The sequence below is a fragment of the Aulostomus chinensis genome, chromosome 18 (assembly GCF_037954235.1).
Source record: "Aulostomus chinensis isolate RoL2024-O1b breed Wild chromosome 18, RoL_Achi_v1.0, whole genome shotgun sequence".
In the NCBI taxonomy this organism is placed as follows: Eukaryota; Metazoa; Chordata; class Actinopteri; order Syngnathiformes; family Aulostomidae; genus Aulostomus; species Aulostomus chinensis.
The window spans coordinates 23706968-23729073 of record NC_141337.1 but is presented as its reverse complement, the minus strand read 5'-3'; the positions used below and the strand labels follow the sequence as shown (position 1 = coordinate 23729073).

At 43.1% G+C, this 22106-nt stretch overlaps 2 protein-coding genes across 2 annotated transcripts; both read right to left on the bottom strand.

Moving 5' to 3' along the window:
- Positions 1 to 73: 73 nt before the first annotated feature.
- Positions 74 to 1811, bottom strand: trir (telomerase RNA component interacting RNase). The gene is made up of 3 exons (XM_086184852.1): positions 1005 to 1811; positions 580 to 651; positions 74 to 494 (listed from the first exon to the last, which is right to left on the bottom strand). Exons 1-3 carry the CDS (start codon positions 1287 to 1289, stop codon positions 387 to 389), a joined length of 465 nt encoding a protein of 154 aa, XP_086040978.1. The 5' UTR covers positions 1290 to 1811; the 3' UTR covers positions 74 to 386.
- A 1543-nt stretch (positions 1812 to 3354) lies between these two features.
- Positions 3355 to 21872, bottom strand: hook2 (hook microtubule-tethering protein 2). The gene is made up of 22 exons (XM_086184874.1): positions 21589 to 21872; positions 20449 to 20531; positions 18518 to 18590; positions 18371 to 18421; positions 18130 to 18262; positions 17729 to 17796; positions 14978 to 15043; positions 14783 to 14863; positions 13525 to 13685; positions 13106 to 13246; positions 11671 to 11872; positions 11400 to 11510; positions 10849 to 10936; positions 9084 to 9150; positions 8623 to 8760; positions 7916 to 8003; positions 6327 to 6361; positions 6144 to 6226; positions 5537 to 5640; positions 5331 to 5438; positions 5173 to 5244; positions 3355 to 4942 (listed from the first exon to the last, which is right to left on the bottom strand). The coding sequence occupies exons 1-22, from the start codon at positions 21631 to 21633 to the stop codon at positions 4799 to 4801; spliced, it is 2142 nt and encodes a 713-aa protein (XP_086041000.1). The 5' UTR covers positions 21634 to 21872; the 3' UTR covers positions 3355 to 4798.
- Positions 21873 to 22106: the final 234 nt, after the last annotated feature.

Sequence of the window (22106 nt, the reverse complement as noted above, 5' to 3'; positions counted from 1 at the left end):
AAAGAACGAGGCTCGGTGTTTCACCGGGCAGTATCTTTAACAGTAACTTTTCACTGATGCACAACACCACACAAACAGGCAGTGTAGTTTTAATCAAAACCTTGATTTGGCCAACAACAAATCATTTAACTTTAACATAAAACAGACAATTTAGAAAGTATTCATCAATGTATGCAAAGTTTCAAACACCTTTTGACACTGGAACAGATCAGTGAAGTCCATCAAATAACAAGCAAGACAAAATAATAGAAAAAACTGTTTGTCAGAGCAAATAGTGAGGAAGGGCAACCCCGTGGCAGCATGTGAAGGTCAAAGCTGGCCAGCCTTCGCATAGCATCTCCCTCGTGCCCCCCTAACATGTTGCTCCAAGTCTGCCCCCCGGGAGCCTACTTGACCAGAGGTCTGGTTTTATCGTCGTCGCCACACTGGTGAGCTTTGTACTTTTTCACCTCAGCCATGTACTTTGACCAAGCATCGCTCTTGCCTGGAACAGCCTGCAGGAACAAGAGGCATCTGCTGTTAGTAGTGGCGACCAAAAAAATACCCATCATCGCTTACCACCATTGCTCCCAAACTCACTTCTGTGTCCTGTTTCTGCTTCTTCGCAACCATGCCCGTCTTTAGGAACACCCCGCCTCTGCGCTTCCCCACCTGGGTTAGGGGATAGAAGACTGAAACCGTTACAGGAGCCCTTGCAGGTGGACTGTCAATGAAGGAGACTACACCAGAGAAGGTGGTCTACATTTAGTCTCCTGCCGCACCACCAGCGAAACCATCATCTGTGAGAGCACCCCTACTCTCGACTCATCTACACGTTACATTCTGCCTGTAGGCAGTGTTTAGACAACTATGCAAGTATAACAAGCACTGAGTCTGAAATACTGCACTTTATACTTGGCCATTATTTCAGGACGTTACAGCTCAAGGGTCAATTTGAGTAAGGCATCAATTTGGGTGTGAGGAGAACTACTGCTAGCTCATCTTACAACTGCCAAACCCCTTACAAAGCTCGTCACTGGAGGGGGCTTCTTTTCCACTGGTGTCTGTCCTTGTTCTGTGGCTGTCGCATCTCCTGTGTCCTGCGCCTTTTTCCTCATCTCCTCCTCCATCTTCTTCTTAAACATCTCCATGAAGCTGCCGTCGTTGGCGAACACGTTGCCCGAGGACACCGGAGCCGAGCATCCTGCCGGTGCAAAGCTGCTGGATGGGGATGCGGGGCTGCCGCCGCCGGAGTCCCCGCTGCTGCTGCTGCTAGTGTGAGGTTTGCCGTGCCCGCGCTTCGGATCCATGATTCCTGTTCGCGGCGTTCACAGGCCGACAGTCCGGTAGCGCAACGACACGACTGTGGAGACTCCTTTCTGGCTTTGTTGTGAAGTCAGCGAACGCGGTGTAAGGCAGACTGGAAGCCCGAGGTGTCCGGACACATACACCGCCCCTCCTTGAAAACAACGTGTCTCCTCAGAAATAACACGAAATAATAAAAAAAAACAACTGTCTTCACAATTTCAGTCTGTTAGCACATACTGTGGGGTAAACAACAAAAAACAGACGCTGCTTCCGATGCTAACGTGGCTAACACGACCGCCCTGATTACTAGGGCCTTCCCAGACCAAGAAAATCGAATCAAGCCACCTGTTCGTGTGGAGGATGTATCTATGTATAAAAAATACTGCTCACACAAGCTGCCCAACTCAAATACCTTCGTCCTGGGATAGAAGATATTTCGATTACTACCAACGCTTTCCGCTAGTTCCTGGCCATCCCTCACTAGCTGTCGGCCATGTTTAATTTCTTCTAATGACGTCATGGGGCGGGTGTGGAGCTCCTGCCTTTGCAGGAAGTGACGCTCAGACAAACCTGTCTCAGTGCGGACTTGAACCCAAAGTTACTCCAGGGTACGGAAGGGGAAACGATTCGTCTGTTATGAATCAATTAAAGCTTTCATTTATTTAAAAATGGCCCGGTTTTTCTCGATTGAATTGGTATTTTTTCATGAAAAATAACTGCCCTGGTTTTACCTCAATTGACAAAATAATCAGTTTAAAAATTATGAAATCCTGCAAGTTTTAATTGAGCAAACATTTATTTTGAGGATTAGTTGTTTATATGAATTAATCAGGTATGACTTGCATAAAAGAATCATCCTCATAAGCAGGACTCTGTCTTTAATCCTGAATGAAGTAGCATAGCATTGCATTCACCTGAGAAACAAAGGTTTTCTGAAAAAAAAAAGATTTGACCTGTTTTATTTACTTTTTGGCATTACTTTTTTCTTAAAGATAGAACAATGAATATATATATATATTTTTTTTTAATTTAACTTTTAAGTAACAACTGTCACATACTCAAAATAATTAAGGAAAGTAGAATTTATTATTCATGGGCCCATTAGCTAGTTAGAATTAATCAGCTTAGCTTTGTAGTCAGACAGGACTTAGATTAAGAGCTGTTGTTGGGTTTTGTTTATAGGTTATACTAGTTTTCAGCTGCAGGCACAATTTGACTCACACTCAAAACCAACACCAAAACAAATTTTATATTTTACAACTGGAAGAAGGTAGATGTTACATTCCTGACTAAAATGGTTGTAATATCTTTCAACTAACCACTGGATGACCTGCAGAATTATTTTTGACCCCAGACTGTGACATGGTCCCGTTGGGTATTAATCCCTGGAGGAAAAAATTAAATGTGAAAATGTTGCCTTTTGTAGAATACAAATTGTTCACTGGGAGGGTTCAGGCTGCAAACTCATTTTGTTTTCAGTGCAGTATTTTGTTTTTAGTCCATCATTGTATTTTCCCAGATTTGAATGCATCATCTCTTCTTAGGGGCTGCACGGTGGTGCAGTGGTCCTCCCTGTGGCCTCACAGCAAGAAGGTTCTAGGTTCGAGCCCCGGCTGCAGCACGGGATCTTTCTGTGTGAGTCTCCATGTTCTCCCTGTTCCTGCTGGGTTCTCTCTGGTACTCCAGCTTCCTCCACAGTCCAAAGACATCAAGAGGGACCAGGTTAATCCAGACTCTAAATTGACTGTAGGCGTGGCTGGGAGAGCCAATGGTTGTCTGTCTCTATGTGTTGGCCCTGCCATGGACTGGTGACCTGTCCACGGTGAACCCCGCCTCTCGCCTGAAGGCTGCTGGGATAGGCTCCACCTCCCACGACCCTTAACAGGATAAGCGGTAGAAAACAGATGGAAATGGATCTCATCTTTGTTCAACATCAGATGTTTATGATGAGATTAAACCACCATAAACATCTGATTTTTGGGCTTTTCCAAACGTATTGGAAACAAGCGGGAAAAAAATTCAAATTTGCATATTCACAAACAAAACACAAGGCACCTTCACTCATTTTAAGATCCCATTTATTTGTAGTGCAAATGTAAAAAGGACTACAAACCTGCATCTGACCCCTGTGTGAAGTACAGTCTCAGGTCATCTACTAGACCACTGTATGACACAAACACCCTACACCCTTACAGGCCATGCAGCCGTGCAGCCAAACACCATAAACACCAACTCAAAGAACCATAAATGTGTATACAGCTGGATTGTGGTCTGTGCAGATGAGAGCACACACTCACAGGGATGAAGGGACATTTATGGGCCTTAATAGACTAAAAATTGACCAGCAGGGATTAAAGACAGCTGTCATGTTGATAAGGTGCCAAGTAATACAGCGATACTGAAACCAATTCTCTCAATATGAGAATTCCTGCATATCAACACGTTTCTTTCCAGTAGACAAACATGAGATGAGTAGTAGCAGCAGTAGCAGCCCATCAGCAGTTGTCAGTGTTATCCTCACCGGTGGCTTGATCGCCTCCTTTCACATCAGTTTAGAGTCTAAAGTGGTGTGTTCGTTTAGGTCCGTATCCACAACCAAAACCCTGTTTCTTTTGGGAAGGGGCGGTCAAACAAAACATGCAAAAGTGAAAGGATTGTTTGCTGTATGACAATAAACAACATTCAAAAAGTCAAAAAGTATTCGTACAACTTAGACAAGAAGAGGGAGAGACACTAAACTAACTAAAGTAAAACACTGCAAACTTCCCGAACTTGAGTCTCCAACACATCGGTGTGAGGCACTGAACAAACCCACCGGTACAGGAAAGTGCTTTGGTCTATGTGTAAAGATTCAGATATGAATATTAAAATTAATATTCAGTCAAAAAGAAAGAAAAACATGGCAAACACTAGAAGTCACCCTCATGCTCTTTTCCTTCAGATTAAACAAGGAGACTCTCCTCACAGCACACGATGGAGAAAATACTAGAAAGTTCTTTAAAAAATCTTCTGAGATGCACTAAGAACAGCATGGGTAGTGAATATGGAGGTATTTGTGTAACTAGTGTAGTTCCAGGCCACAGCTCTCTACAGCTCACTGTCACGTGTTCCCTGCTCAAGAGACATTAAAAACCAGGAAGAGGGAGGGTCCCAGTCCTCCTAATGACTCCTTCCTGCATCCAATATTCTAGCTCACATCAAGTCCTACCGTATAACATAAAAGATATTTTAAAAAAGGACTAAAAAAAGAGACAGAGGAAATTAAAGCCACCTTATAAGGTGAAAGAGCATCTTTTCAAGGCCTCTACTCCTTCCCCGAGACTGAGCATCAGTAGTATCTTCCCTCTGTGCTGCTCCAGCAATCGTCCTCATTCCTGTACCATTTTTGGCCAGAAGGGGGCATCAGCAGCTTGAAACATCTCTCAAGGGTGCAGTGATCCAAGAAGGTTGAGGTGAAAGTCTACAGGTCGCCTACTCGCTACTCCCTCTCTCCACTGTGTTCTCCAACAGATTAGGCAGGAATAGATTGTCTCGGGTGGAGTCGCACCAGGCCTCTCCTGGCGTTGGTGGACTGCCTCTGCTGGGCCAGGAAGGACATGGCCTGGTTGGAGGGACCCAGGCGCTCACCTGACACTTTCTGATGCAATGCCAAGCCCTGAGAGGAAAAAGGAGCAGTGAAATGGCAGTACCAATATTGGATTTATCAGTCATTTATAAGGATGTTTTTCAATGTAACATTTTTGTGGATTCAAGCACTTATGAATGTAAAACGCAACTCTGAGGAAGAGCGCCTTTGCTTGAAGCCTCATTGCACAATTTAACTCTTTAATGGGAGCTGTATGGCATGTGGTTCTTTATCCCCCTTCATGATATTCAAGCACTTACCATGTTGCACCATGCACTAATGATAAGTTTCTCCTCCCGGTCATGTCTGGCTCGGCTCCTCTCGTGGTCATGCTGCGCACAGGAACAGATCACCCTCCATGAGTGAGATTGAAAAGAGCAACTTTGGCTCAGTGGCTTTAAATAAAAACGGTTCAGACCTCCAGGTGCTGGATTTTTCTCTCTTTTTCTGTCAGCTGGTTCTTCAGGGCCTTAATGTCAGGAGCCACAGTTACCGGCTGTTGCTTAGGATCCAGGGTTTTGATCACCTGCATGGACACACGCTTTTACTCAAGGTGCACTCGTGCAAAATGAAGCACAGAGCCACACGGTGCTGGGAACTTAATATGCTTTTCAAAGAACTGACCGTTCTCGCTTTCTCCATGTAACGCTTGTATTTCTCCTCCATCTGCTTCATGTCCTCATCCTTCCTCCGCAGGATCTCCTGGAGTTCATCAATCTTCCTAGCCACTGGAAGAGATGGGAAGAAATGGGAGACTGAGATTAAAAACTAACAAAAACAAAGAAGCTGCTACTAATACCTCACTCCTATGTGCACCTGGAGTCTGTAATTTTGTGTATTAATATACAGAGTATGGCCTTGTCAAGTGATAGAACCACAGCTGATTAGGCCAGGCTGAGAGGCTAATTTGTCTGTTTTACAACCGAGATGAGAGGAATATCCTCACTGAAACACTTCAAACAGCAGTGAAAGCCAGAGCCTGTTTTCTGACTCAACAATGGCTTTTGGGTTGAACACTGTTCATGGGATGTGCCCAACGTTAAATGGTAACATCAAAGTAATAGAGACATAACCAAACCAGAAAATAAACAGAGGAGGAGTTTTGCAAATGCATCCATCCTGAGGTTCACACTGGAGGTTCATGATGGATTTCCAAATGTATTCAGGAACTTCGGGACTCCTGACATCGTTAGTGGAAGTGAGGCGTGAGCATTTGGAAGGACTGACTTACTGTTGTTGTCCACTCTAGGCTCCAGGTCATCTATGACCTCCCTTTTCTTCTGGAGATCTGAGTGGGCTTCATGGAGCTTCTCCCTGGAAATAATCACACCTCATCAAACGTGTGTGTGTGTGCGTGTGACAATTTGATTGGAAACACAAATGGGTCTTAAGTAAGCTGCACTGGAGTACTTACAAATGCTCCTCAAGCTTTTTCTTCAACAAAGAGGACTTCAAGGAGGAGAAAAGAGAAAAGACACATTTAACTCAAAGACAAAACAATCAGTGCTTTCACACCGGCCACTGAGCATCTAATTCACCCATCTTTTTTGCGGCTCGGTCCAAGGTATCAGACAGAATGCGGCAAATTGGGGGTCAGTTTCAACCCGGCAATTTTCCTTCTCAGAGGGTGCACTTATTGCCGCCTCCATTTTTATGTGAATCCAAGCTGTCAATTTGCCAGGGTGAGGTGGGCAGAAGTGTGGATGATGACGCAAACTCTTAAACATAATGCTCGCCGGTTCTCCCGCATCAAACACCTCCGAGGATGTCAACACCAGAGCTGCTAGCAGCCAGAGCGGCGAACTGCTGTTTTGAAACTTACAGACTGTCATATTCTTCCGACGCATCGTCACTTCAGCAAGATGAGCAACTGGGGAGCCCTGAGTTCAGGGAGCTGCAAACTAGCACTGCCGGGAGGACCGTGGATAACCACCTCACGGGATTGTGAAGGATGGCTTGTTATGAAAAGGTCGCGGAGGAACTTGGTTGATGTGGCTACCACCGGAAGAGGAAACAGGTCACCAGCAACTTGAAAAAACTTAAAGAAAAGTACCACCAGGTCTATGACCACAACAGCAGCAGCAGCAGAGGGAGGTTGGACTGGGACACTACAAGGTTTGCCAGACTGTCACTGGGCTGAATATTCTTCTGACGTACATGTGGTATGTCACTTTTTACGCGAAACGACATGCTGCACGTCACGTCACATGTTTACGCCCACAAAAGTGGCGGCTTTTTCAGAAAGAGGAATATTAGGCCTCTAATTCACACAGACAAGACGGCAAATTCCCACCTCTACTGGGCCGCAAATTTGGCGCATTCTGTGTCTGAAAAGGGCTAATGTTCTGACTGCAGACACCCACACACACACACACACACCCACACCCACACACACACCCACCCACACACAGAGTCAAAGCTGTGAAAGTCAAGCTGTCAGAGCTTAATCATGGGCCAGTTGGAGAGAGGGAGGGCCGTACTTACGATGGCCTGATTTTGGCAGAGTTGTTGGATGGGGGCAGGCAGAGAGAGACAGAGAGGGGCAGATGTTAACGGTGAGTCACCACAGCAAACGGGTTATAGTCCCACACAACATGGATCAGAGTCAACAAACAAACACTTATCTTTGCAGAACACCAAGTGTGCTACACAAACTTGGGGATTTTACAGGTATGTGTAGAGTTCTACCGATAACTGTGTGTACTGGGTCAATTATTAAAAATGCTTTGACATGAAGTCCTTCAAATCTCACAGTGGATTAGCACTTTTGTGTACTTACATTAAAGGGAAGTGCAATGAATTTTTCATGAAAAAAAACACTGCTAAGATGATCTTAATTTTACTGTGTTGATCAGTTTATAAAAGATGTGTTGTGTCAATTTGTCACTGGTGTAGTCTGTCAATATTCTGTCAGTGTAGAAGTAGAAAAACACATTTGGGGATGCGTTTTGATAGAGAAGACAAAAGTGGATGGAGGAGAGGGATTGCAGCCTCGCCACTCACGTCCTCAGTCTTGCTGTCCTGTTCCTGAAGCGCTTTCTGGAGCTCCTCCACATGCAAACGCAGTTCTGAGATCTGCTGCTGGTTTAACCTGGGACACAGATGAGAACAGAGGGAGGGGGAAGAGATGGAGGTCAATCGGGGGAAAAGCGAAGACATGGAGGTCGAGCAGGAAGAAGGTGAGGAGACAGAGGTTGAGGAAAGTGAGGAGAAACAATGTGCACAGAATCCCAGGTGGTGGTAAAAGAAGGAAAAATGGAACAAGATTAATTTGGGTGTAAGATGTCACGATGTGTCACTCTTTTTACATCTGCTGTGGACTCTGTTTATGCCTTCCACTGAGTGTTCCACTTAGCATGCTCAGTTCTCTCCTCCTGTTACCGAGGATGCTTCCCACACCCTGAGCCTCGTGTTGTATGGACGGACTCACAAAAACGCACAGTCCACCCACATGTCCACAAGCCCGCAGACATGTAAGCACCCATGCACGCACAAACAAAATCTGGCTCTCTGCCGTCTGTCCTCCAGTCCAGCCCACACACCTCAGTTGACAGTCCAGAGGGTGAGTTGACATTTAGGCAGATATCACTCCACCATTCACCCAACAACCATGTTACTGTCAAGACACACACACACACACACACACACACACACACACACACACACTGGACAAACACGCAGAACTGGAGAGTACATCCCTGTGTACCTACCTGTTCTGGGTCTCCAAGGTGTTCTTGCTGCGCTGAGCCTCCTCCAACTCAGTCTGCATCTCTGCTAGCTTCTGCTGGTACGTCTCTTCTTGGACACACAACATCTTATTTTCACTCTGCAATCGTACCACTGTCTCCCTAAAAGAAACGGGGGATGAGAAGAGGTTGGGGGAGGGGGTGGCAATGAGATTGGCAGGAGGCAAAAGGAGGTCTGCTGCTTTGAGTATTAACATTGCTGCCATTTGTGGCGAAAACTGCGCATTCAAGATCTAAAAATAATCTTTGGTGACCGTGATGGCAGCCCTGAACGGTTGATCTCCAATAATAGAAGGTGAAAATAGAGTACAGACCACTGACCAGTGAAGGTTTGTTTCAGCATAGAGTGGAAAATGTCATGGGTTTCACAAACACAATAGCTGTCTCTCTCTCTCACACACACACACACACACACAAATACATACTTCAGCTCAGTAGGCATGATCTCAGCAGCAAGATTTCCTACTGTTGCCCCAGTGTCACACAAGCCTCCTGGAGAGAGAGAGATAAACTGTCAGCTAGAATCTTGATACATGCAGAAAAAGAGCCTCTGTATTTTTGATTTAACCAGGAAATACAAATCACATGTACAGAACATGTTTACACAATGTTTAATGTAGTTTACTAAATACAGCCCCAGCTCTTCTTTGGTGAATTTTCTCAAACTTGTTTAACTTCCAAACTCTTTTACATTGATTTAGCCTGTGAGAATTAACATGGAAGAAAGATTCAACTAAAAGGTTGAAAAGCAGCAGATTTGGCAGATACAGGGACCCAAAAGAACTTTTTAGCTCACAAGACAAATGTCTGCACACACACCTTTATTCTGCTTGGCACCATATATAAATAACACCTGTGGTGATGAATAAAAACAACGGTCAAAGCAGACTGGACCACAATAATCGAGGTTTTTATTAATAGAAATTCATATAGAAAAATGCCTGATAAATAGATTTGATGTTTTTTTCAAATTTTGTAGATTGCAATCTATATTTTGTTTCCTTGTGGGATTATTAGATGAAGTGAAAGAAAGTGACGACTGAGTTATTTATTTCAACACAGAAAAATAAGAAAAAAACCCTGTCATTTAACAACATTTCTATTTAAGAATGGATCATGTTTATGAGGTAAAATTGTGAAACTGTCAAGTTTCACACTTTTCTGTACAGTAGTTCTGTACTTATTTACGGTCATGACTAGCATGTTGTTGATGTAAAAGTCAAGCTAGTTTCTCAGTAAAAATCAGTCAAGTCATGGAGCAGGTGTGTGTGTGCTCCCATATCGATATGCATCAGTGAGGGAGCGCCATGTGCAGCACCAAAAACAACTAATCGCCTGGAGACGGTCTGTGGCTGGAGCTCGAACCATCTCAATTGCTCCAGCAGGTTTGCTCAACTTGATCATGACAGAAACCCTGGCGCGTCCGCCGCAGCCTCCCTACAAGGACGTCATTGAAAGCTTGAGGCTTGAATGGAAGTCGTGTACAAACCGTACAAATGACACTATTCAGGATTCCATCCATCGTCAGGATTCTATCCAAAATTTCAACTGAGTTTTCAATAATTCCACAGAAAGAGCAAAATAATGTGCTTTACTGTCCACTAGTGTGACTGGAATATGAAATGTTTTATTAAGAACAGGGTAACACTAAACCTCCCATCTACTGTAGTAAAAGAAGAGGGCGCAGCAAGGTAATGTAATCAAAACAGCGACAGGTGACCTTCGAAGGAACATGATACAAACAAAGAGGACCAGTGGGATGATATCAAGCTTATAGACAGGCAATGGAAACGGAGGGCTCTTAACAACTAATGTTACACCTTGGAGTCCCCACTGTCACCATTCAAGTACGTCTTTCAATTTACTGAATTACTTTTTAATCACTTTTATCTTTTCTACCAAATCTTCCCCAAGCATAAAAATGTTTTTGTGACATTTACATTTATTCAAACTTTCAGCGTGTCCACTATTTCTTTTTTTTAAATGTGCAAATTTAAAATGCACATAAAATAAGGATGGAAACACACCTCATGATTCAGTCACTCAGCAGGGTGCTGGAGGATGATACAACTTGCTTCAGATTGGTATAGATAACTTGACATGTACTCATTTGCAGAGGGAGCACACGTGTACTTTACATATGTACATTTGATTACATATGTTTTGAGAACAACTGCAAGTACAACTCACCTGCTCCACTGAGACACCTCTGCTGGACTTGTGCACACCTGAGCTCATCGTTTGTCTCCCTAAGTGTGTCTCTCTCAGAAATCAGACGCTGAAACACAAAGCACATTCATTTCCAACTCCTTTAGTTTTATTTGGCGTGTTCAATTAATTATTTTGAATATCTTTTGATTCAGTACACTAAGAACTTTTACAATCTGGAAAGGAAAAGTACAGAACAGAGCGAGAGCTCATCAGATCTTTAAAAACGTACACTTCATATCAGTACAGTGTCACTCCCACCAGTAACAGCGGACATTAATCACTCCTGTCAGCTTGCAGGAGGTGCTAGAATTGACACATGATGTGGGAGTCCACTGAAGAATAGGAAGACATTTGCCTGGCAACAACAACTACTGCATCTTTTAATGATCACAGCAAATGTCTATCAACACAGACTAAGTCACAGAATACTGAACATTTAAATAACATTACTAGAGTGATGCTAATAATATAAGTTACTGTGAGTGTTGTCAAACAAATCCACAATCAACACTTTGGGTTCACCGACTCACTTCTTTCTCTTTCAACAGAGCGTCATACTTGTCATGAAGGTTCTTGTACTCAAACTGCCATTTCTCAGCTTTCACGGCCTCAGCTGAGTGCTTGGTGTGAAGCTCATGAGCCTGCAAGTCAGAGAGCACAGCAACGTTGGCATGAGCGCTCCAGAAAACCCGCCGGGCTTCCCAGGCACGTGCAAGAGCCAGACTGTGTTTAACTTCATTTGGATGGCAACACAAGAACAAGTTTCACTTCTTCACTTCCTCGTCTTTGCACAAAGCTTGCCTGTCTCTTGTAGGTGTCCAGCTGATTGCGGACAGCGTTGGCCCTGCGGAGCTCTTCTTCCAGCTCGCAGGTGCGCTGCATATACACAGTGTTACGCTCCTCCAGGAGGCGTACTTGTCTGCGGAGGTCACCCAGGTCCTCCAGCTTCCTCTTGTATGTCTCCACCAGTGATTCAAGCTGGTTCACCCGGTCAGATGAGTGCCTGAGTGGGAGGAGGGGAGAGTGTGGGAGGTGTGGAGTACCAGCACAAGAACATGACTTACTGTATAGTTAAATAGAATACACCCCTCCCTGTTGAAATGTACTCAAACGGCAGGGACTGTGACATCTCTGATAGGCCCTTGCTGTAGCAGACTACTCTGACTCAAGCCATTATTAATGATCCTAATGCAGTTTATGAACACAGATGTCAGAGTGGGGAGTGAATGGACATCTGTGTGTGGGGAGTGTGGGATTTGTTTCTGTGAATGTAAAATGAGAATGGATCAACTCTAGCCTAAAGTGGTGAAAGAAATTAACAGCCAAAACTGGGCTTTAATATGCTTTCACAATGAAGAACTGGCGGTGGAAAATAATGGCGTATGTATTCTAGGCCAGTCGATATTTCATAGAAGAGTGTTATGGCTTTCTCATACTCATGTATAGGAGCCTACAGCTCACAAAGATGTTTATCCCTCCTGCATCACCTCTTTCTGGTTCCAGAATATAGAAAGAACCAGCCATTTATATTTAGTTTGAAACTAAAGGTGGCTGATGGCCAAAATGAGCAAAACTGTCTAAACTAACTCTCCATTTACATACTCAAAAGAGTGCGCTCTCCCATTTCATCCATTTAGATTTTGGAAAACTTTTGGTTTGACGCTAACAAGAACAAACAGATGACTGGAGATGGCTGGCTGTCTCTGTATTCTGGAGTCACAGAGAAGTGATGCAGGGGGGAAAAAAACCTCTTCATGAGGTCAAAGTTGCATTTGAAAAATTCCCATCATTTATTCCTATCCACTTTTCCTTGTACCTGAAAACATCATGGGCTCAGGAAAGGTGGACAGGAAAAGGCGATGGTAAAGCTGAGAGAATGCATTACCACGAAGCAGCACCTAGAGGCAACGGTGGGCTTGTTATTGACATGCATCTGCCCTGTTTGCAGTAAAAATACACTAATTTTCCTGTTGATTGTATTTATCCAGATGTAGCCCAGTTATTATTGTAGGAAATGACTGACAAATTTGTTTGGACTGGGATCTGTTCCTAGTATTTTGTTTCCTTAATTGATAATAATGGAATGGACAAAATATTAAATACACCAATCAACCCAGTATTGCTCAACAGCACAACAAACTACCGCCTTCAAATGGTCATTTAAGTAAATCAAACAAATTCTCAATACATTTTGCGTCCAAAATTCATGAAACCTGATCTGGTGTGGCGTTCTCACCTTAGAATGTCCATCTCATCTTTGAGGGTCTGGGCTTCCTGTGCAAGGCTGGTCAGCTCTTCATTGCGATGTTGCAATTCGATCACCTCGCGCTCCAATATCTCTCCTCGCACACGCATGTCATCTCTGCTGTTCTCCAGTCTGGGATATACATGAAAGCTCTGTTTAGCAAGACTAGCTTAACTGCATGGACACATTGGGACGTTAAAGATGACGCTATCATAGCAAATGACTTGCAAGTCTAATGATGTTAACTCTTTCATGACTTATGCGATGGATTTGGGGAAAATCAAACACTTATGTAACTGTCAACATGTCTATTATACATGGGCCAGATAAATGCTACACATTTAAAAACAATATTTTATACCACCCTGAGACCTTTGACTCAAATAAATCTAACTCTGCACTTCTTGTACCTGTAGTTCTCCTCCTGCAGCTGCTCCATCTGACTCTGCAGCAGCAACAGCTTTTTGCCAGTGATGGCGTTGGTATCTAGTGAGCCACGGCGGCTCAGTTTCTCCTTCAGAGAGCGAGTCTCAGTCTGCAGGGCCAACTTCTCTTCCAGAGCTACCGACAACTGTGGGAACCGAGAGAAACTAAAGATAAATGTCACAAACAAGCAGTCCAAAGACTGGGACATCCATTTATAAACTGCTGAGAGCAACTTTGAAGTAGTTCATAACTAAGGGAGGATAAAGCCAAAGGTACAGAGTACATTAAAACATTAAAAAAGCAGACATAAATAGGGATCTTTATGAAAATAACAGCCAAAGCATACAATAGAGTCAAAGAGGAAAAACTCACCACTTTAAGAGCACAGGACATTGAGCACAGAGGACATTGAACACAAGCTATGTTCTCTTTTCACATGCTCAATCATCAAACACTAGTTAGTCAGCTGATGTGCAGCGATGTCGGGCGGAGGGAACTGTCTCAATAGTGAAGTTGTTAGCATTAGCCTTCGGCTTGTGGTCAAATCTCCATGACACAAATAAATGAATATGCATTGCTGACACAGTTCTACTTTTAATGCTGGGAACATTAGTTAGACTGAGAGAACAAGTAACTGTTTAAAAAAAATGTCTGTGTTGGAGTTAGGCTGAGAAGGCCAGGCATACATGTGAGGTTGCAGTTATTAGACAAGCTAAAAAAAAAAGGGGGGGGGGGTGTATACTTACCTGCTAGACATCCCCAGTTCACTTAATCTCTTCACTGAACTTTAAGGACAGATTGCATGCTTTAGCACTGGACCGTCAACAGCAAGTAGCTTTCACAACAACACAAATGACTAATTCCTAATGCGTGGGCTGAGTAAGTAAACAAACAGGTGGGTTGAGAGCAGTAAAATTATAGCTGGCAGTAGCTCCATCCCAAGGCAATGTGTCAGTTTAATCTTGATGTTATGCAACTATTGACTTGAAAGCAAAAAATAAATTAAGTCTCCTTTCAGTCACTGGTGCAAAAACAAGCCATGGGTACACAAACACAGCAAAACAAACAAGCCTCAAGAGTTCTAATCAACAATCAGACTACAAAAGCTGGAGGCACACACATTTAAGAACAACATGGCTTCAAGTTGATGACGGTGGAGGTGAAGTATCTATATGACCACTAAATGATTTTCCTACTGAGATGATACCACATGCTCTTGACACATAGGGTCAAGGAACCAACCTGATGTTCCAGGTCTCGACAGCGCTGGCTCAGATCCGCCTTCTCGTCTGCCTCCTCACTTAGAAAATAATATTTCCTGGACTACATAAAATGTGAAAGCAAACAGAATGGATGTCACTAGCTGCAGGGAGAACACAAAACTACAACATATCCACAGGGATTAAAAGGGAGAAAATGAAAGTGTTGGGGTTTCACCTGGTAGTCGAAGTCCCCAAAGGTCTCTGGGCTTCCTGGTTCAGAAGAGGGCTCTTTTGATAAAAGCTGAGAGAAAGCAACCACATGAAATAAACAAAAGGCTCACAGGAAAAATAAATCCTCTTGAGAAAAACAAAACAAAACTTTATTGGGTTTTCTGGAATTTTAACCAGTTTGAATTCCCCTGCGTTCAGAGTTTCACATTCTATTGTGCCTTCCTTTTTTGGTCTCAGCACTTGGCCTAAGTTGTCTATCCATTTGTGCCATTCTTGTTCAGGCAAAATACTGCTTAAGACCAACTTGAACCTTGTGCCAGTTCACAGTCAAATTGCAAACCTTCGAAGAACCAGCTTGTGTTTTGACTGGCCTTAGAACCAAGCATCTGGTTTCCTAGCAACACTACTGCCACTCTAATTCAGTGGATGATGGTAATGATGTGTCTTAACACTGGTTGCCACTCCCCATTGCACTGAAGAAAAACTTTGAAAAAAAAGGCCCATTTGTCTACTTTCAAGCCACTGTCTCATTACATTTAAGTTAAAAAACCGGATCAGAGCAACATAAGGGCTTTTCTTTAATAAAAAAACATAATCTTTTTTTCAAGAAATTGCAAGTAAATTATGCTTATTCTAAGCAAAAAACACTCCCCTGCTGAAAATGGTTTCATGTGAAATTATCTGACGATGGAATGAGCAGCTTTTACTTCTTAAAGGGGAGCTATTATGCTTTTTCATCTTTTCTGACCTATAAGTGTTGCTATAAGTGTCAGAAACTCCCGTTAAACAACGCGTCACATAATGAGGTACACGCATTTGGAAATAAGCCCTACAGGCCATTTCAGCAAGCTTTGTGCGATGCGTGTTCCCATCATTTTTAAAAAAAGTGTTTTACCGATGATGTGAAGGCATCCCAAACTCCTTGACATGGGTGCACTCCTTGCATACATCCAGCCCTGTACCCGCCCCCTTCAACCGTTCAGCTTCGTAGGTTTTACTGCTACAAACTGGTCACCTCATAGTGAACGCCATGCAATGACTCCCAGACAACGGTTCTCCTGGTGTGAGGGAAAGTTAATGCTGTTTAACTTTCTTAAAACAGTCAAGCACCAGGCAGAAGTGGACAGAGATGCTTTTTCCAGAACAGCCATAAAACAAAAACACCAAAAACAGGCCTGTTTGTTTCCAGCACTTCACACAGGCCTGTTTTCATAACCTGAGCCTGTACAAAACTGGATTATCTGCTAACCTGAAGCTAAAGGAAAGCACTGTCCCCTTATTACTTGGTTATTTTAAGAGTCAGAAGCTCCAGTTGTAAGTAACATTCTACCAGTGTCACAGCTATGCTGACTTTGTGTCAGTAATCTGACAGTAAGGACTGTAGGTAACTTTCTCTTTTCATTCATCATTCATTCGTGAACCCTTGCACCGGCAGAATGAGGAGGGGGTGCTCAGCAGTGCTCGCCAGCCCTTCGGAAGTTCTTGGAATGATGACAAATCACAGTGGAATGGGTGTGGCAGGAGGCATTCAAAGAGGAGTGGTAAATTACACGGACTGTTTTCGGGAGATGCAGAAAATAACAGGAAGAGAGACAGCGAGGAGCACAGCACCCTGAAGAGCCACAAAGCTTTGCCTGCAGTCAATGATGTCTAGCTGCTTAATAGGAGTCCTAAATCAATCCCAAAGACCCAAAAAATGAGAACAACTGCTCCCATTTAACATTGCTCAATGGAACTGGCAGAGGTGCTTCAGATAGAGGTTCTCAGGAGGTAGACCTACCTGAAGCATGATATATGGAATTATGTAGCTAAGAAAAAATTGTTAAATAACTGTAAATATGTTTTATATTTTAGATTCCTCAAAGTAGCCACCCTTTGCTTTGTTGACAGTGCTAGAAACACTTAGCCTTCTCTCAATGAGCTCCATGATGTCAACACCTGAAATGGTTTTCTCTTCACAGGTTCGCCATGTCAGGGTTCATTTGTGGAATTTCTTGCCTTCCTAATGGGGTTGGGAGCATCAGTTGTGTTGAGCAGAAGTCAGGTTGCTACACAGCTGACAGCTCCATTTGACAACTGTTAGAATTCATATTATGGCAAGAGCCAATCAGCTAAGTAAAGAGAAACGACCGTCAATCATTAGTTTAAGAACTGAAGGTCAATCAGTCCAAAAAAATTGGAAAAACTTTGAACGCGTCCCCAAGTGCAGTTGCAAAACCCATCAAGCGCTACGATGAAACCGGCTTACATGAGGACCGCCCCAGGAAAGGAAGACCAATGATACCACCTAAACTCAGTGATTTGTGCAGCCCCCCCCCCCCTCGTTTATAATAACCTGACTTCAAACACAATAGTTAACAATTCTATAAAAAAATATGGGCTCAATTTAGAAAACATTTTGGAATACAAAGTCCTTCTACCCTCTCCCTTATTAAGATGATTTTGAAAAACAGCTGCAATGGGAGCCTGGTCAGACTGAATAATGAGTTGGAATTTCATCAAATCTGCCCAAATGTCCACTGGGACCCAAGGATGAAACCAAAAATATTTTGGTGGTCAAAGGCGCTGTGACTGTGACAGACACACTTTGTAGAAGCACACAACCACAATGCAACATTTCTAGTCAGAAACAACACAGTCTGGTTTTTGGAACTTAAACTCATCTGTGTCTCTTTGATTGTGAATTAAGTGTGACTAAGAGGGGGATTAATGTACCGGAGAGAAAGCCAAGAGGATAAGCAAGAGGCTCACTTACCTCCTGAATGGCTGTCATGACAACATGCTGGACAGATTCCTCAAGTGTCATTATCTGCTGGATTTGTTCTGCATTTAGGAGAAGACAAGAGACAACTGAAGACGCAGCCAAATACAGATTAATACAAACACTCTCCCCAAACACAGAACTAGCACTGCGTCTACAATCAGACAGTTAAGCTTGTGTTTGAAAACTGGACTTGATTACTGTTTTTGGATTATAATTTTTAAAATAGTCCTGAGTGTGAGGTGAAAAAAAGCATGTAATCAGTTTATCATCTTACAACACAAGAATCAAGAGATTCAATCATGCGTGTCATTTTCACAGATGGCTGCTTCTCTCGGATTTAAAGACGTGTTGTTGTTTTTTTCTGTTTTCCCGCCAAACAGCGGAGAGTTCACCTTGTTTCTTCTCACAACTGATAGCACAGCCCAGTACAATCTGTACCAGCTTGCCCAGTTCAGTGACATCTCCCATCTCTCCTATTAGGTTCACATCGGGCAAGTGCTCATCTGTCACCTGGTGACCCAGCACCTGTTTACGGAGAGTAAGATGAGATGCATACATTTTTCATCGCCAGATATTCATACTCATATGAGATAGAAACTAGAAGTGATGAAATAAGCAAGGACATCTTCTTACATCATGGTAATATTCCAGCATGCTCTTCAGAATCTTCTTCAAGTTGCTGACCTGAAAGAAGAAATCAGAGTGAAAATCTTAAAACTCATTTTAAGATGTCAAAATAGCCTGGACACTTGAGATGGCTAATGGATATTCTGTCATTACCTTGAGGCGCCAGTTGGCCCCACTCTCCTCCTTAATCCGGCCCAGCCATGTCTCATTAAACCAAGAGGGGTCTCTGTTAATTAGAGAACATGAAAACTTTAGCGAAAACACATCTGTGGACATGAAGACTCACTGGAAGCAACAAGGCCCTTCGGTTCTGTTCTGCTTTGCTAAGGACAAGAGAACACTTAGGAGAGTTTATTAAAACGTTATGTCATCTAATGACGCATTTGTTATGAAATAACTTGGGAAGCAGATGAGCACTGTGTAAAAGCTGAGGTGACTTCCAAATGAGAAAAAAAAAATCAGTCATAAACATGAGCCATTTATTTGTGGAAGACGGGGAGTCTCGATACAAAGTCTCCAACTGTGGTTTCAAATGTCATCAAGCCAGGACAGACAGGTTTGCTAAATAATTCACCTGTGCTTGACACATTTAACTGGCCAAATTTTCTCTTGGTATATAACAGCTCCTCTCGTCTTTTATAGGATGATATGATGGCAGTGTATCAAAATTTTAGTTACTTTTCCACACAGCTGAGGGAAATTTTTATGACTTTATATCCTCTTTTAACCCAGAAAAAAAAAAAACAACAACCCTAACAAATCATGTCAAAAGGTATCAGTATACAGTACAGTACAAGTATACGTCACAGTTTGATGCAACATCATCGGTTAAAGTCCATCAGTATTAACTAGAGGAGATATTCTTCAAAAAAAAGCAAGCTTCTGTGTTTGGGGATCAGCCTGCCAAGGCCCCCGGCCACCAGACGCTTGCCCACAGGCCCCCATCCCGGGCCTGGCTCCAGGGCGGGGCCCCAGTAACCCTCTGGGCAGGGTATGCAGTCTCTTTGGTCTTCTTTTATTTCACATAAAGGGTCTTTTGTATCGTTCTTTGTCTGGCCCTTCGCCTAGGACCAGTCTGCCTTGGGTGACCCTACCAGGGGCAAAATGCCCCTGACAGCACAGCTCCTAGGGTACTTGGGGCACTCAAACTCCTTCACCACGATAAGGTGACGGTTCCAGGGGGGTAGGATGGAGCGGGAGATTGACAGGTGGATTGGGGCGGCATCCGTAGTGATGCGGCGCTAAACCAGGCCATTGTGGAAAAGAGGGAGCTTAGCCAAAAGACAAAGCTCTCGATTTACCAGTCAATCTACGTTCCAACCCTCACCTATGGTCATGAGATTTGGGTCGTGACAGAAAGAACAAGACCACAAATACAAGCGGCTAAAATGATTTTCCTCTGCGGGGTTTCTGAGCTCTCCCTTAGAGACAGGGTGAGAAGCTCAGTCATTCGGGAGGTGCTTAGAGTAGAGCTGCTGCTCCTCCATGTCAAGAGGAGTCAGTTGAGGTGGTTCAGGCTTCGGGTGAGGACGCCTCCCTTGGGAGGAGTTCCAGGAATGTCCAACCGGGAGGAGGCCTCAGGACCGACCCAGGACACGCTGGAGGGATTATATCTCTCAGCTGGCCTGGAAACGCCTTGGGATTCCCCTGGAGGAGCTGCTAGAAGTGGCTGGGGAGAGGACAGTCTGGGCTTCCTTGCTGAGGCTGCTGCCCTCGTGACCCGAACCCAGATAAGTGGAGGATAACGTGACGAGACGACACGAGACGAGACATTCTTCAATCTTAGTTTAACCTATAACCTCCAATACTCAGGAGCTGTATGTGTGAATCAAATTTCCATTTCCCCAAGTTAAAGCCTAGATTTAGTTGTCAAAAGTTTATCTAGGCTTTAAAACTATAAAACTATGTTAAAGCTATTTTCAAATTCTGTCACTTTTCTAGGTTTTACATTAAGAATCCTGTGCGTAGGTTTCATATGATACTGAGTTCACGCTCTGCATTTAAATAATGAAATGAAAACAAAAACAAACAAAAAAATACTTAAATCACATTACCTAGATGTGAATATAAAAATTTGTCCTTACATTCTGTGCAGAACATGTGCAATGGCCACTCCACTTGTAAGATCATGTTTGCTGCTGCATGATGGTACCTGAAATGTCTGCAACTAAGAATGAAGAGAAGTAGTTGTTAAGGAAGTAATCTTTAAAAAAGCTAAGACATCTGCTACACAGCTGCATTTTATAAAACTGAACCTAACAAACAGACAGTGATGGTTGTCTTTTTAAGTGTGTCAAAACCATCTAATACCTTTTTGTTAAATGAAAGATGTCATCTTTTTGGAAATAAGACTTATTTATTGTCTTCCACAAACCCAGACAAGAAGATAGGCACCCTTCGCTTCTCTATACATGCATTAGCGAGCTGATGACTTCTAAATGGAGGTATGCTAACACTTTCAATCTACTACCATTCACTGTGCTAAGCTAACTAGCAGTCAGCTGGTCTATGTGGGTCTCTTGGGATCCCTAATGCTGCACAGAGGAAATAAGGGTATCTATCCATCAATCCATCTTCTTGTCTGGCTCTGGGGACGATGGACAAGTAACCCTCTGGGCAAGTTAGCATTTTCATTTGATATAGTATGTGCAAACACACTCTGTTGCCATAAATTCACTACAATAATGTTATTCTTGTAAAAACTCTAGTAATAATTCTACCCCTAAAGTTAAACGGTACAGGTACTGTACATGAGAGGGATTTTAGCATCACATAGCAAGCTAGTTTTAATAGTTCGTGCCTTCCCAGTCAGGCGTTGGTCTGTGTGTTAATGGGACAAACAGGTGAGCTTTCCCTGAGTGTGGGTAGTTAAGTAACATAGTATTGCTACACAGAAGTCTGTCTTTCTACTTTTAAGTTAATTTTCACCCTCTCAGTGATTGTTTTGCTGACTTTGCAATGAGGCTGGTACAGATAACACGATGAAAGACACCAAGAGCAAACTTCCAAATTGTTTACCTAGCTAAGTCTTCGTTAGCTTGGGTGTATTGCTTATAAACACGCAAACTTAACAACTGCTTCCATTTAGACACTTGAGCAAAAAAGACAAGATTCTCGTTTATGTAAAGCTACATTTCCCTAGCAACCTTTCTTTCCTTCTTAATTACTTTACAGCTGTCACCTGTTAGCGGCTAACCTCACAACGAAGCTACCAACAAACTTACCCAGGTTAGCAGTGAGTCACACAGCTCGGCTTTATCCAAACTCATCCTGCTCTCACCAGTCAAACCTCCAACACTTTACGAGGCAGCGGTGGGTATCACTCTTAAGACCTTTTTTCCGAAGTTTGTTGCTCACTCCTGACACTTCCACGTCAGTCAGCCATGGCCTCCAGCTGCTCCTGCCCCGCTTTGCGTTTCAACTTTTTGATCCCAGCGAGTTTCCGTAGTACGAGCGTTCCCATGGAAATGGTTTCTGATGCGGTTCAATTTGTCTGATCATAGTAAAATTGATAGGCGAAACATTTCAATATGCTGTAGCTGCTGCTGGCCTGGTAAAAAAAAAAAAAAAACTTTTTTAAATTATCCATTTTATTTCATGTAATTATCATCATATTTTATCAGACCTGAACGGAAGTGTCCTGAATCAGCAAAAAACAAAAAACAAAACAAAAAAAAACCCCGAAGAAACAGACGGATAGTCAAATAACAATAACTAGTATGAAAAATAACTTAATTAAAAG

Excerpts from the sequence above, each read along its gene's own strand:
- trir (XM_086184852.1), bottom strand. The coding sequence starts at position 1,289 with ATGGATCCGAAGCGCGGGCACGGCAAACCTCACACTAGCAGCAGCAGC. Across the intron at positions 652-1,004 it reads CCCCTCCAGTGACGAGCTTT|GTGGGGAAGCGCAGAGGCGG; the intron begins GTAAGGGGTTTG and ends CCCCTAACCCAG. Across the intron at positions 495-579 it reads AGCAGAAACAGGACACAGAA|GCTGTTCCAGGCAAGAGCGA; the intron begins GTGAGTTTGGGA and ends TTGTTCCTGCAG.
- hook2 (XM_086184874.1), bottom strand. The coding sequence starts at position 21,633 with ATGAGTTTGGATAAAGCCGAGCTGTGTGACTCACTGCTAACCTGG. Across the intron at positions 17,797-18,129 it reads CAGTTGTGAGAAGAAACAAG|AACAAATCCAGCAGATAATG; the intron begins GTGAACTCTCCG and ends TCCTAAATGCAG. Across the intron at positions 11,511-11,670 it reads TGGACACCTACAAGAGACAG|GCTCATGAGCTTCACACCAA; the intron begins GCAAGCTTTGTG and ends TCTGACTTGCAG.